Here is a 12,184-nt window from a genome sequence, read left to right as displayed (position 1 = left end):
CTAAAGCTGTGAAATTCTGTAAGAAAAGGGATGTGTTAGATCAGTGAGGTGTGTGGGTGGGGTTTTCGCATCGTGCACCAATGTCACTTAGATTTCCTAATATACATTCATGCACTCCCAATGCAAGAAGTTGCCTGGAATACTACAAAACATTATTATTGAGTACTGACATCCAACAAGGATCTTGGAGAATGTCAGATGTTCAATCTGTGCTTTCAGAGGCTTCCACTGCTCCTCTGTTCAGTAAGATTTAACAGTTAAACTGAAGTCCACTCACACTTCTAGGAGGTGCATAATTCTGTGTGCGTGTTTGAATTACAGCACATATAATGTTTATGCTGTGGCTTTAAAGCCTCTTAGTAGTTTTGATATTATTATGTGAAGGTAGATGACTTTTTGCTCTCTTTCTGTGTTCCTTCAGTGATCTTTTTATATTTAATCTCATATGTTCTTTCCAGGCTTCTAGTTAGTGCCTCCCAGGATGGCAAACTTATAATTTGGGACAGTTATACCACAAACAAGGTGAGTAACTGACATATTACTGCTTAATTGAAATTAAACTGAAAATACAAGGGCAAAGAATATAGTTTACCTATGTCGGCTCTTAGAGGTAGAGCCAGTATTTAGTTTAAACCTAACTTTTGACTCATAATTATTTTATGACAAATGTATTTAGAACCGCAACTATAGCATGTATATTTAAACATGTATTGATTATATACATGTGTTGTCTCTGAGAAACTAAAAATATTTAGTTCTAGAGCAAGGTTAGTTTTTGTTCTGCTGTTCCAGGAGCAGCTGTCAGTAAAGGGAGCAGAAGTTAATTAGCAAACCATTTCCCTGAAATGTTCTAAGTGGGAAGAGCACAGATGTACTAGTTTAAATTCTGCAATAAGGCAGTGAAACACCAGAATGCTGGTAAATGACTGACTTAGTTTCTGGCTGTAGTCATGTGACCAGACTAAGGTTGCAGAGGGTTGAATGGGACATGGTAGTGGTCAGTGCCCAGTGGTTACTTCATTGTCTTTGTGACAAATTCAGCAAAGGCTAAGAAAATATTGCTTGCTAAATAAAGACATTTGGTTTCAGAGAGCTTAAAATAGGAAACTTCAACAGGTAAAAGGCAGTTTAATAATCAGAAGTACTTTTTAATTGAAAAAGAGGAGATGCTAAAATAGTCACTTCAACAGTGACTTCCATATTAGGATCTTAAAGTTCTTTGCAAACATAAATTAATATCTTGAACATTCCTGGGAGGTAGGGAGGGGATCCCTATTTTTAGGATTGGGGAAGCTGAATCACATAAAGGTTGTTGGTTGATTAAGGAAGTCTTTGGTTGAGTCAGAAATAGAACTCTTTAGCTAGAAGTGCATCATCCCTTTGAAACTAGGCTCATTCAGTGAAAAAATTGCTAAGCAAATAAAGGAATGTGGCTTCAAATTTCCTTGATCTAGGAAGTACTTTTTTTTACATTTACATCTAATATTTTCACAAATTGGAATAGATTACATCTGAAAGCAATCTCTCTCAAAATATTTATGATAACATTGTAGCTAAGTAGTCCTTACTGCAGTTGTGCTGTACAAAATGTTAGCAACAACAAAACACAGTTATAAACACATTTTTATCCTGCAGTTGAAATATGGATAGACGTTTGGGGCATTTCATGAACTTTATGCTTAGAGATCTGTCTCCAGCTTAGCTGGCTTTATTTTCAGTGCAGAGCATTGCTTTCTTAAATTCTTAAATTATAGCCGTAGCAGAACCTACAGTGATGGGTAGACCTGTAGTTGGAAGTCATGCAGAGAGAGATTAATGGTAATCTTTTTAGTCCCTTATTGGGAGGTAAGAGGAAGTTCTGGATAATTTGCATAATCTCATGATACCTATGAAGACACAGTACCTTCCTCAAGGAGTTTCTGAACGAATTTTAAAATGATGGGGGTTACAAAACTCAGTATAGGAGTTGGAGAAGGAAAGACAGAGTTAGTGAATGTGCTGTTTAGGGAAGATGAGTATATGCTATAGTGGGGAAAACAGGGATGCGTGGTCTAAATGACCAAAGTTCTTTCTTTTCTCACTACTTGTAAGCATCAAAGTAGGTTTCTAATGCAAGATTTAAATGTGTGTGTCAAATGGAAGAACCAATATCTTAACTTTTTATTCTTTCATAGAATCTGGAATTGTCCTTTTCCCCATCCTTTATGTAGAACAGTGTTTTTCTAAATCTATAAGATACTTGAATCATGAAAATATAAGACCAGCTTGTGTGATTTTTATTAGTCCTGCTCATTAAACTGGATTCTCAGAATGCAATTCTGAAGTTTTAATAAGGCTATTATTTGGTTTGTGAAGCTACATGTGAAAATATCCCTGAAATAAATTTGGCCCTTCAAGTACAAGACTTGCTTATTAATTTTTCTGTCCTTACTTTTGATTTGAGGGAGAGTAATACAATTACAAAAAAAGTAGATTTGTGATAAAATGCCTAATCAGTTGACTGGCTGGATGAATCGAATGTTCTGTCTGTATTCCAGGTGCATGCCATTCCCCTGCGTTCATCTTGGGTGATGACCTGCGCATATGCCCCCTCTGGAAATTATGTGGCTTGTGGTGGTCTTGATAACATCTGTTCCATTTACAACCTGAAAACTCGTGAAGGGAATGTACGTGTCAGCCGTGAACTGGCTGGTCACACAGGTGAGCAGCATTGGTTCTTGTTGTAAAACTAGTCATCTAGGTAAACCCACAGAGAACTGTGGAAATGTTGAAGCTCATCTACTTAAATCCTTTTGAAAGGCAGGATCATTTCCTGCAAATGTGTGGTGCTCTGCTCAGTTTGATTTTTGAATGTTGCAAGTAATGGTATTGAGAGGTAGATAATAGCTGTGTTAGTCTGAAGTCAAGCTTAAGTTTTACATGGAGAGGCAGAGGGAGCCCATTTCATCCGATGCTGTGAAAAGATGAGCATAGAGCAGTGTATAAAGTGGAATGAGTAATTTGAATACAAATGATAGGAGAGGAGGAGGAATAGGGATAGTGCTGGGAGAGGCAAACAAGTGAAGAACCCATAATAACAAACAGGTCACAAAAGATCTAGTCCAGGTAAGGGAATAAGAATACATAGTATGCTTAGCACAATCCAGTCTGTGGATGATTTATAATTATTATGATATACTACTATTGCTAATAATAGTGCTTCCATTACGTATTTGACATCTGCTGGGAGGGCAATGCAATGGTGCAGAGGCAATCCAGGAAGTTTTTGGAGAGTGTTGGAGACAACTTCCTGGTGCAAGTGTTGGAGAGACCAACTAGGAACTGTGCTCTTCTTGACCTACTGCTCACAAACGGGGAAGAATTGGTTGGGGATGTAGAAGTGGATGGCAGGTTGGGCAGCAGTGACCACAAAATGACTGAGTTCAGGATCCTGACAAAAGGCAGAAAGAGCAGCAGAGTATGGACCCAGACTTCAGAAAAGCAGACTTTTTTTTTATTCCCTCAGGGAACTGATGGGCAGGATCTGCAGGAAGGCCAGCCTGAGGGGGAAAGAAGTCCAGGAGAGCTAGTTGTATTTTAAAGAAACCTTACTGAGGGCGCTGGAACAAACCATCCTGATGTGCAGGAAGAATAGCAAATGTGGCAAGCGACCAGCGTGGCTTAGTAGAGAACTCTTCAGTGAGCTTAAACACAAAAAGGAAGCTTACAAGAAGTGGGAGCTTAAACAAACAATTTGGGAGTATAAGAATTTTGCTTGAGCATGCAGGTATGAAGTCAAGAAGGCCAAAATGCAATTGGAGTTGCAGCTAGCAAGGGATGTGAAGGGTAATAAATAAGGTTTCTACAAATACATCAGCAACAAGAGGAAGGTCAGGGGAAGTGTAGGTCTCTTACTGAATGGGGGAGGCAACCGAGTGACAGGTGATGCAGAAAAGGCTGAAGTACTCTGTGCCTTTTTTACCTCGGTCTTCACAGGCAAGTTCAGCTCCCAGACTACTGCACTGTGCAGCACAGTTTGGGGAGAAGGTAAGCAGCCAACAGGGGTGAAAGAACAGGTTAAGGATTATTTAGAAAAGCTGGACGTGTACAAGTCCATGGGACCAGATGCAGTGCATCCAAGGGTGCTGAGGGAGTCCGGCTGATGTGATTGCAGAGCCACTGGCCCTTATCTTTGAAAACTCATGGTGATTGGGGGAGGTCCCAGACGATTAGAAAAGGGCAAATATAGTGTCTGTCTTCATTAAAGGGAAGAAGAGGATCCAGGGAATGACAAACTAATCAGTCTCTCCTCAGTTCCCAGAAAAATCATGGAGCACCTCAAAGATTTCATTTCTAAGCACTAGGAGGGGAAGGTGATTAGGAACAGTCGGCATGGATTGCCTTCTATGATAAGATGACTGGCTTTATGGATGCACGGAAAGCTGTGGATGTAATATACCTTGAATTTAGCAAAGCTTTTGATACAGTCTCCAATGGCATTCTTACAAGCAAGCTGAGGAAGTATGTGTTGGATGATTGGATTGTAAGGTAGATAGAAAGCTGGCTGGAGTGGCAGGCTCAATAGGTAGTAATCAATGACTCAATGTCTAGCTGGCAGCCATTATCAAGTGAAGTGCCCATGGGGTCAGTCCTGGGGCTGGTTTTGTTCAATATCTTCACTAACGGTCTGGAAGATGGGATGGAGCCCACCCTCAACAAATTTGCGGATGACACCAAACTGGGCGGGGTAGTAGATGCGCTGGAGGGGTAGGGCTAGGATTCAAAGTGACCTAGATAACTTGGAAGATTGGGCCAAAAGAAATCTTATGAGGTTCAACAAGGACAAGTGCAAAGTCCTGCATTTAAGGCAAAAGAATCCCATGCACCACTACAGCCTGGGGACTGACTTGCTAAGCAGAAGCTCTGCAGAAAAGGACCTGAGGTTTACAGTGGGCAGTACTATGGATACGAGTCAGCAGCATGCCCTTGTTGCCAAGAAGGCTAACAGCATACTGGGCAGCATTAGTAGGAGCATTGCCAGCAGATCAAGGGAAGCAGTTATCCCCCTCTATTCTGCACTGGTGAGGCCCCATATGGAGTATTGTGTCTAGTTTTGGGCCCCCACTATAGAAAGGATGTGGACAGGTTGGAGGGGGTGCAGCAGAGAGCAATGAAAATGGTTTGGTGGCTGGGAGATGTGACTTGTGAGGAAAGACTCAAGGAACTTGGCTTATTCTGCCTAGAGAAGAGAAGACAGAGGGGATTTGATAGCAGCCTTCAACTCCCTGAAGGGGGGTTCCAAAGAGGATGGAGCTGGACTATTCTCGGTGGTGGCAGATGACAGAAAAAGGAACAATGGTCTCAAGTTGTAGCAAAGGAGGTTTAAGTTGGATATTGGGAAAAACTTTCTCACTAGGAAGCTGATGAAGCACTAGAACAGGTTACCTAAAGGTGGAGGTGGTAGAATCTCCATCCTTGGAAACTTTCAAGACCCTGCTTGATAAAGCCCTGGCTGGTCCTGCTTTGAGCAGGGGGTTGGACTAGATGACCTCCTGAGGTCCCTCCAACCCTCATTTTCTATGGTACTACTTCTAAAAGACTATTCTACAGTCCAGTCCCAGACAGTTTCTTTAATACTGAAGCCTAGAATGTCAGTCTTTGTCCCATTGGTTCTGTTTACTTCCCTTTCAGCTTGTTGAATAAATCCATTTCCTCCTTCGTGTTTCTATTTTCTTTTCCACCATGATCAAGCTTACAGCAATCGCATCACATCGCCAATATACAGTTTAAAATCCTTTAAACTTTCTTCAGTCCCTGTATCATCAGTGTTGCTTATGAGTGTTACAACTTTTGCAATAATAACACCTGAAATGATCAGTGTAGTTGCTTTACTAATTGCTGCCATGTACCTTTCCAGATAGAGACATTTGTCTCCTGAAGGGGAGAATCTGCTGCCAAGCACAGAATTGCATAAATAGAAAATCATCAAACCCTTGTTATATGTACAACATTGAGGCAGAAAATAGAATGCTTTTGTCCTCAAGTGCATGAGTTCTAACTTCATACATCTTTGTGAGGTCTTAATCCCTCTTTATTTATCTCCTTGTCATTGCTGGTTCATTAGGGAACTGAGGATAAAGCTATATCCTAGAACCTTAGTACAGTTTGGTCTCAGCACCTCATCTTTGAAGAAAGCTGTTTGATTATGAAGGTATATTGTTTTATCACCCCATATCTCCCGTCTTCCCAGTGCCGCTGCCACCAACCCCGAGCTCAACCCTGGCCCTGTCTCTCCACCGGGAAGAGCCTGGCACAGCCCGCAGTGGCAGCCCACCTTCACCCCACGTACAGAGCTGGAGGGCACATGCTCCCCCAGGGGTGCATGCAGCAGCAGGAGCTGCCTGCATCGTTGCCTCCCTCCCTTACCACAGAGGCCTCGATCTGTGACCCCCCCCCCCCTTGCCCCTTCCCCCTCAAACAGACTTACCAGCCGAATGCTGCTCTCTCTGCATGTTGGCAATTGGCTTGGCATCGGCCAATATGGCCCGTTAGTAATTGGCCATCATCGGTGTTAGCTCAAATTTTTTTTAGTGCACCCCTAATTATTTCCTTAAATGAGATGCATATTTCTGGGTTTTCATTAGAGTCCCAAAATGCTGAGGTCTGACTTCCACCTCCCCCCCCCCCCACACTCACTCGCTCACTCTTCCCTGCCCCTTCCTCTGCCCCTTCCAGGTCTTCACTTACCCAAATTTTTCCATGTCCTCACTGAAGTATCAGTGAAATTGGATAGTTTCTTAGGAGAACCTGGAATTATTTGTCTTTAAAGCAGACTTTCCTCTTAGAACCTTTGTCCTGAACTTCAGCCTCCAAATCCCAAAGTGATTTGTATATATTTCCCTTTTTTGACTTGTGGGAGTGAAGACATTAGAAATGTCTAGATGCTTTTGAAATACTCTGTCTTACTATTAGCCATGGTATAGTATCCAGTTTTGTGCTCCACCATGACTCCTTTTCAGTGGCTTAGCTTTGCAGCTATATTTCAAAGGCTAATATAACTGGTAGGCAAGGATTTGCCCCCAGAGAATAGCTTTGGGATAGGTGGCCGTAAATTATTTATTTGTGCTTTAGGGAAGAGAGGCCAGGAGGGAGAATGGTCAGAGTATTCTGCATTTCACTATTCTGGGGCTTTTCTAACTTACCAAAGTGGCAGTCATTCCTTGACCCCAGACCAATTCAGAATCTTTGCAACACCGGGGTAGTGGAAAGCCACCCTTCTAGGCATGCTCTCTCCGTTCCTACACACAGAGCACTGCTTTTGGTCCGAATTTTTCATCAGTGACCTAGTCTGATAACTAACTCACATTCTCAGTATTTCTAATCAAGTGCACTGTGACTGTGAGAACTATGGTACCAAAATAACAGGTCTAGTTTTTGTAACAAGAAAAATCTGATGAGGCAGATAAAATCAGAGGATGGAAGTCTTAGAGAAAAGAGAAATCCTGAGCTTCTCCCAGCATACAGTCTACAGAAGTTGTAAATGGAAATAAAATGGCTAAAGATGCTTTTGCCTGCTAGAGGAATATACAGCTAGGTAAAGATAGCTGAAAGTTTAATGGGAAGAAATTGGTTCAAAGAGAACCTGTACAGATTCTTGAGGCCCAACTGCAAATAGGACTCCAGTGTTATTTATATAGTGCCAGTCACTTTAATATCTATATGCCTTTAGCTCTAGTATGTTATGTGCTCAGTGCTATATCAGCAGGCTTCTGTTCTCTTGCAGAATCAGTAATAATACCGCCGGGAACTTAAAGGAGGGAATCAGCTTGTAATAAGTCATTTCTTTCAAGGTTGCAGCCCTGAAACTGTGTGTCATCTTTGTGCTCCCTTTTTTTCTGTAAAGAACAATATCCCAAGATGCAGAAAAACAGTGGCTTCTTACTTCAGAGCCTGCCAGCTTGGTTCTAGAAAAACCTTTAACAGTTCTTAAGAGGAAACATCAGGTGGGCTCTGTGTCTTGCTGGTTTTCTGCCTGATCAAGCCTCAACCTATACAGAGTTCTAGGGAACCCTCTGAAAACTGTTCACTTGAAGGAAGCCACGGTTATTCAGAAATGAATAGTTATTTGTAATCAGGCAAACCTTTCATTCCTTTTGCCTATTGAAAAGAAGATCAAAAGTGCAAACTAAAATATGGTTTAATAGACTGAATTTCTTTTTAACTGTCATGTTGCTTACACAGCATGAACTTAACTACCTTATTCACAGGACAACAACCAAGTATTAGGGCTGTGCGAAGCTTTGGTAGCTGATTTGATTCATAGGAGATTCAGCCTAATTTGGCAGCTGAATTTCCGAATCCAAACAGAATTGGGAGACCTTTTAATCTCACTGAATCAAATTGGAAGCCTTCAAATTGATTCAGAGATTCGGCCACAGACTGTGCAGGTAGGCACTAAGTAGTGCTGGCGGGAGCAGCCAGACAAGCCCCAGCTTGAGCCGACAGCCCCATGAGAAACCACGGCTCGTCCGGCTGCTCCCTCAGCTGCCGAGGCGAGGCAGACAGTGCTGGCAGCCCCGGGAGAAGCTGCAGGGGCTGGAGGGGAATGATGGGGGGGGCTGGGGGATTGAACCAGGAATTGGGGAACAGGAGCTGGGGAGAATGATTGGGGGCTGGAGGAACGAACAGGTGCTTACCCCCAGCCCCCACGGCTTCTCCCAGGGCTGCCAGCATTGCCTGCCTCCCAGTGAGGGAGCAGCCAGACAAGCTGCAGCTTCTCCCAGGGCTGCCGGCTCAAGCCAGGGCTCGTCCGGTTGCTCCCCCAGCTGCTCCCGCTGGCACTGCCTGCCTGTACAGCCTGTGGTCGAATAAGATTAGGTGCCAAATATCTTTGAATTCAGATTTGTCCAAATTGAATTGGGACAGTGATTCGAATCACTGAATCGAGTGTGTGTGTGTGTGTGTGTGTGTGCGCGCGCGCCCCCCCCCCCCCCCCCCAATAGCCGAATCTGAATCGAATACTTTCCACTCCATACAGGCCTACCAAATATCTATTTTAACCAAGCAAACCACGATCCATAAAAAGTGCACTCTTAAGACATTAAGGAGAAATATTGGATCAGCTGTCACATTGACTTCTGTTGAGTGCCATGATGCAACTTGTGTGTGTTGAAATCCTGAAAATGACTTGAGCAATAAAAGAGCAAGAGCATTATCCTGACAGTGCATCTTAGCTGTTGAGTGACCTCCTTTAGAGATGCCTCGTGCAAGTTAGCAATATCAGTAGTAAGCAGTGTGTGGGTTCATGGCTAGGTGAACATGGTCGCTACAGACTGAAAGGCTGTATTTCATTGTTATACAAGTGGCTTGAAAAGGGTGCATCAAGAGGTGATTGTCTTCAGTTGCTTTTGGGAAATCTTTTAATGAACTTCTGGTGCAGGATTAGATAGAATTGCTGCCGTGAGGTTGGAATTGGAGTAACATTTAAGTTGAATATTGTTGAAAAAAATTAATGTTTGTAGGTACAGTGTATAAGAAAATGTTGCAAGTGTAATAACTGCAACAAACTAATTTGAAGCTGGAGTTACTTCTCTTGTGGCCCTTTAGGGATATTCAGCAAACAACAGCACAGTAATATTCAAACCCAGTGCTTTCATATTGCATTTGTATGGTGTGCAAACCCTAAGCATTCACTCATACATGCTCCTTTTATCTGTTTTACTGACCAAGCGAGCATTTGGGTCCAAGCTGTGATCAGGAGGGTTTGTTTCCCCTCTACTTAATTTAACCAGTCTCCTGTTTTGGAAGTCTTATTGCTCACAATGAAGGATCTCTATCTCTTCTCTCTTCTGCTTAGACTGAATGTTTGTAATGCTTCTAGTCCCTGATCTTTCAAATAAGAGGCTATCATTAGTCCCATATCCTATCTTGTGACTAACCTCATTATTTAGGTCCCTTCGGTCTTTTGTTGAACCATGAAGAAAAGTTCACTGTTTCTTAGCCTCGGGTTCCTCTTTTTGCTTGGAATAAGCAGTTTAGTAAAATTCAGTTGGCTGTTAGTCATGGTCCTTAACTGGTTATTTTGAGCAATATTGCTGTAGAATTTGAATGTATTTAAAACAGTGCCTTTGTGTTGGACCACTTGCTGAGGGATGCAGACAGAACTGCTGTGATTTCTGTGTTTTTCCTTTTACAGGTTACTTGTCATGCTGCCGTTTCTTGGATGATAATCAAATTGTTACCAGCTCTGGAGACACCACTTGGTAAGCGCTAAAACTGTAATGCTAGTACCTAGTAATGGATCTCTGTTTATAAATCTACAGGGGAATGTGCCAGAGTATTTAGTGATTGCAGGAGAATTATATGTATAGATCTGTAAAATATCTTCTCTATATAGAATCTTCCTAGGAACTTTTTGATAATGTCTAATGGCTAGCATCTCTGAATAAGTAATGTGTGAATAGAAGAATATCCTGTTAAGGCTACAAACAAATTCCCTTGGAGTTATGTATTTTTTTAATAAGAGTACTTCTGTGGGGAACCAGATAAATCCATAATTTTAAACTTGCCTTTGTCAAGCCATTGGCATTTTCTTACAGCTTAGGACCTGACCCATCCATATGCTAACTAAATTTGACAGCTGATTTATATTAACCCCAACAAGGAATGCAGTATTTTTAAATTGCCATACTTATATGCTGTACTACTTATATACAGTCTGTAAAAAATTGTTGAGGACACCTCTAGGAAATTGAGGAAAAAATCAGAGCTTGGAAAATGGGATTCAAAACACTTTGGAGCTATGTCCTGTAACAAAAGTTAGTGGGGGACTGATAGATGTTTGACACATGAATATTGCTCCCTCAGAACTCTACTGTTTGGTGAGTCAGAGCATTAAAAAAATTCATAATCAAATTTTTATTAGAGGATTTTATGTTTATAAATACTAAATACACACAATTAGTGAGCATCTTAGTCAAATGTTTACAGATATACAGTTTTTGGTTTTGATGCTAATATTTTTTTAAATTTTCATTTAAAAATTGACTCAGTTGACAGGTATTGGTTTTTGCTGATTTTAGGAGACTGATTCTTTCATTTTAATTTTTAAGATTGAATGTGTAGTTTTTCGATCATAGACAGCTGTTGGCTTTCATCAGGAGATGTTGAATGAATCTGTGAGACTTCTCTTGATGTACATTAGAAAAAAAACTGAATCGCATTAGATTTAAATAAGAATTTTCCCATATAATTGTTTTGAGTAATTGTAGAAATTGTCCTTAAAATGGTAAGAGAAGTGAATTTAAAGGGAACATAACTGAACATAGATTTGAGAAATACTGAATTACGAACCAGTTTCAGCCTTTTTCAATAAGCAGAATATTCTGTCAACAGTATATACCCTCCATACTCTGATATCAGAGATCAGTGAAAACACTCGGGAAGTTTTCTTCTATAGTAATCGTCGCTTAATATATTTGCTTCAATGGTGTTAGACTAACCTCTTGTTTTTAAGCCCCTTACTCTATAGTTTGAACACTGCTGCCAGGGCCAACAATAAGAGGTGGAAGAAACCTTGTTAGAAACCGTTTTTTTGTTGTTTTCTTTAAGGCTCAAGATTTTCAGCAGCTATGTTCTGTGTTTTGTGTTTACACTAAAAAGTTACTTGACGTGCTTTGAATCCATTGGAACTAGTATAATAATACCAGATGCTCCCAAAGTTAGTTAATTTCCTAGACGTTAAACAATGTATTTGTTGTCTTTTAATGTAATCCCCTTAAACACCTTCTAAATCAGTAATCTTCTGTTTTAACAAAACAATTCATATCAACCAAACGGTTATGTTGAATGACATAGATTCATAGATGTTGGGGTCAGAAGGGACCTCAATAGATCGTCGAGTCCAACCCCCTGCATAAGCAGGAAAGAGTGCTGGGTCTAGATGACCCCAGCTAGATGCTCATCTAACCTCCTCTTGAAGACCCCCAGGGTAGGGAAGAGCACCACCTCCCTTGGGCCTGTTCCAGACCCTGGCCACTCAAACTGTGAAGAAGTTCTTCCTAATGTCCAATCTAAATCTGCTCTCTGCTAGCTTGTGGCCATTATTTCTTGTAACCCCCGGGGGCGCCTTGGTGAATAAATACTCACCAATTCCCTTCTGTGCCCCCGTGATGAACTTATAGGCAGCCACAAGGTCGCCTCTCAA

The 12,184-nt window shown here is 41.4% G+C and overlaps 1 protein-coding gene across 1 annotated transcript in view; it reads left to right on the top strand.

Moving 5' to 3' along the window:
• Positions 1-12,184, top strand: part of GNB1 (G protein subunit beta 1) — a 92,806-nt gene that overhangs the window by 67,562 nt on the left and 13,060 nt on the right. Inside the window, exons 6-8 of the mRNA XM_014610405.3 lie at positions 459-522; positions 2,538-2,700; positions 10,175-10,241. Coding sequence (XP_014465891.1) covers positions 459-522; positions 2,538-2,700; positions 10,175-10,241 — 294 coding nt within the window. The remainder of the gene's footprint in view (positions 1-458; positions 523-2,537; positions 2,701-10,174; positions 10,242-12,184) is intronic.

The sequence above is a fragment of the Alligator mississippiensis genome, chromosome 13, assembly GCF_030867095.1.
Source record: "Alligator mississippiensis isolate rAllMis1 chromosome 13, rAllMis1, whole genome shotgun sequence".
Lineage (NCBI taxonomy): Eukaryota > Metazoa > Chordata > Crocodylia > Alligatoridae > Alligator > Alligator mississippiensis.
Note: the sequence above shows the minus strand (reverse complement) of the source record. Positions and strands in the feature narration are given on the sequence as shown.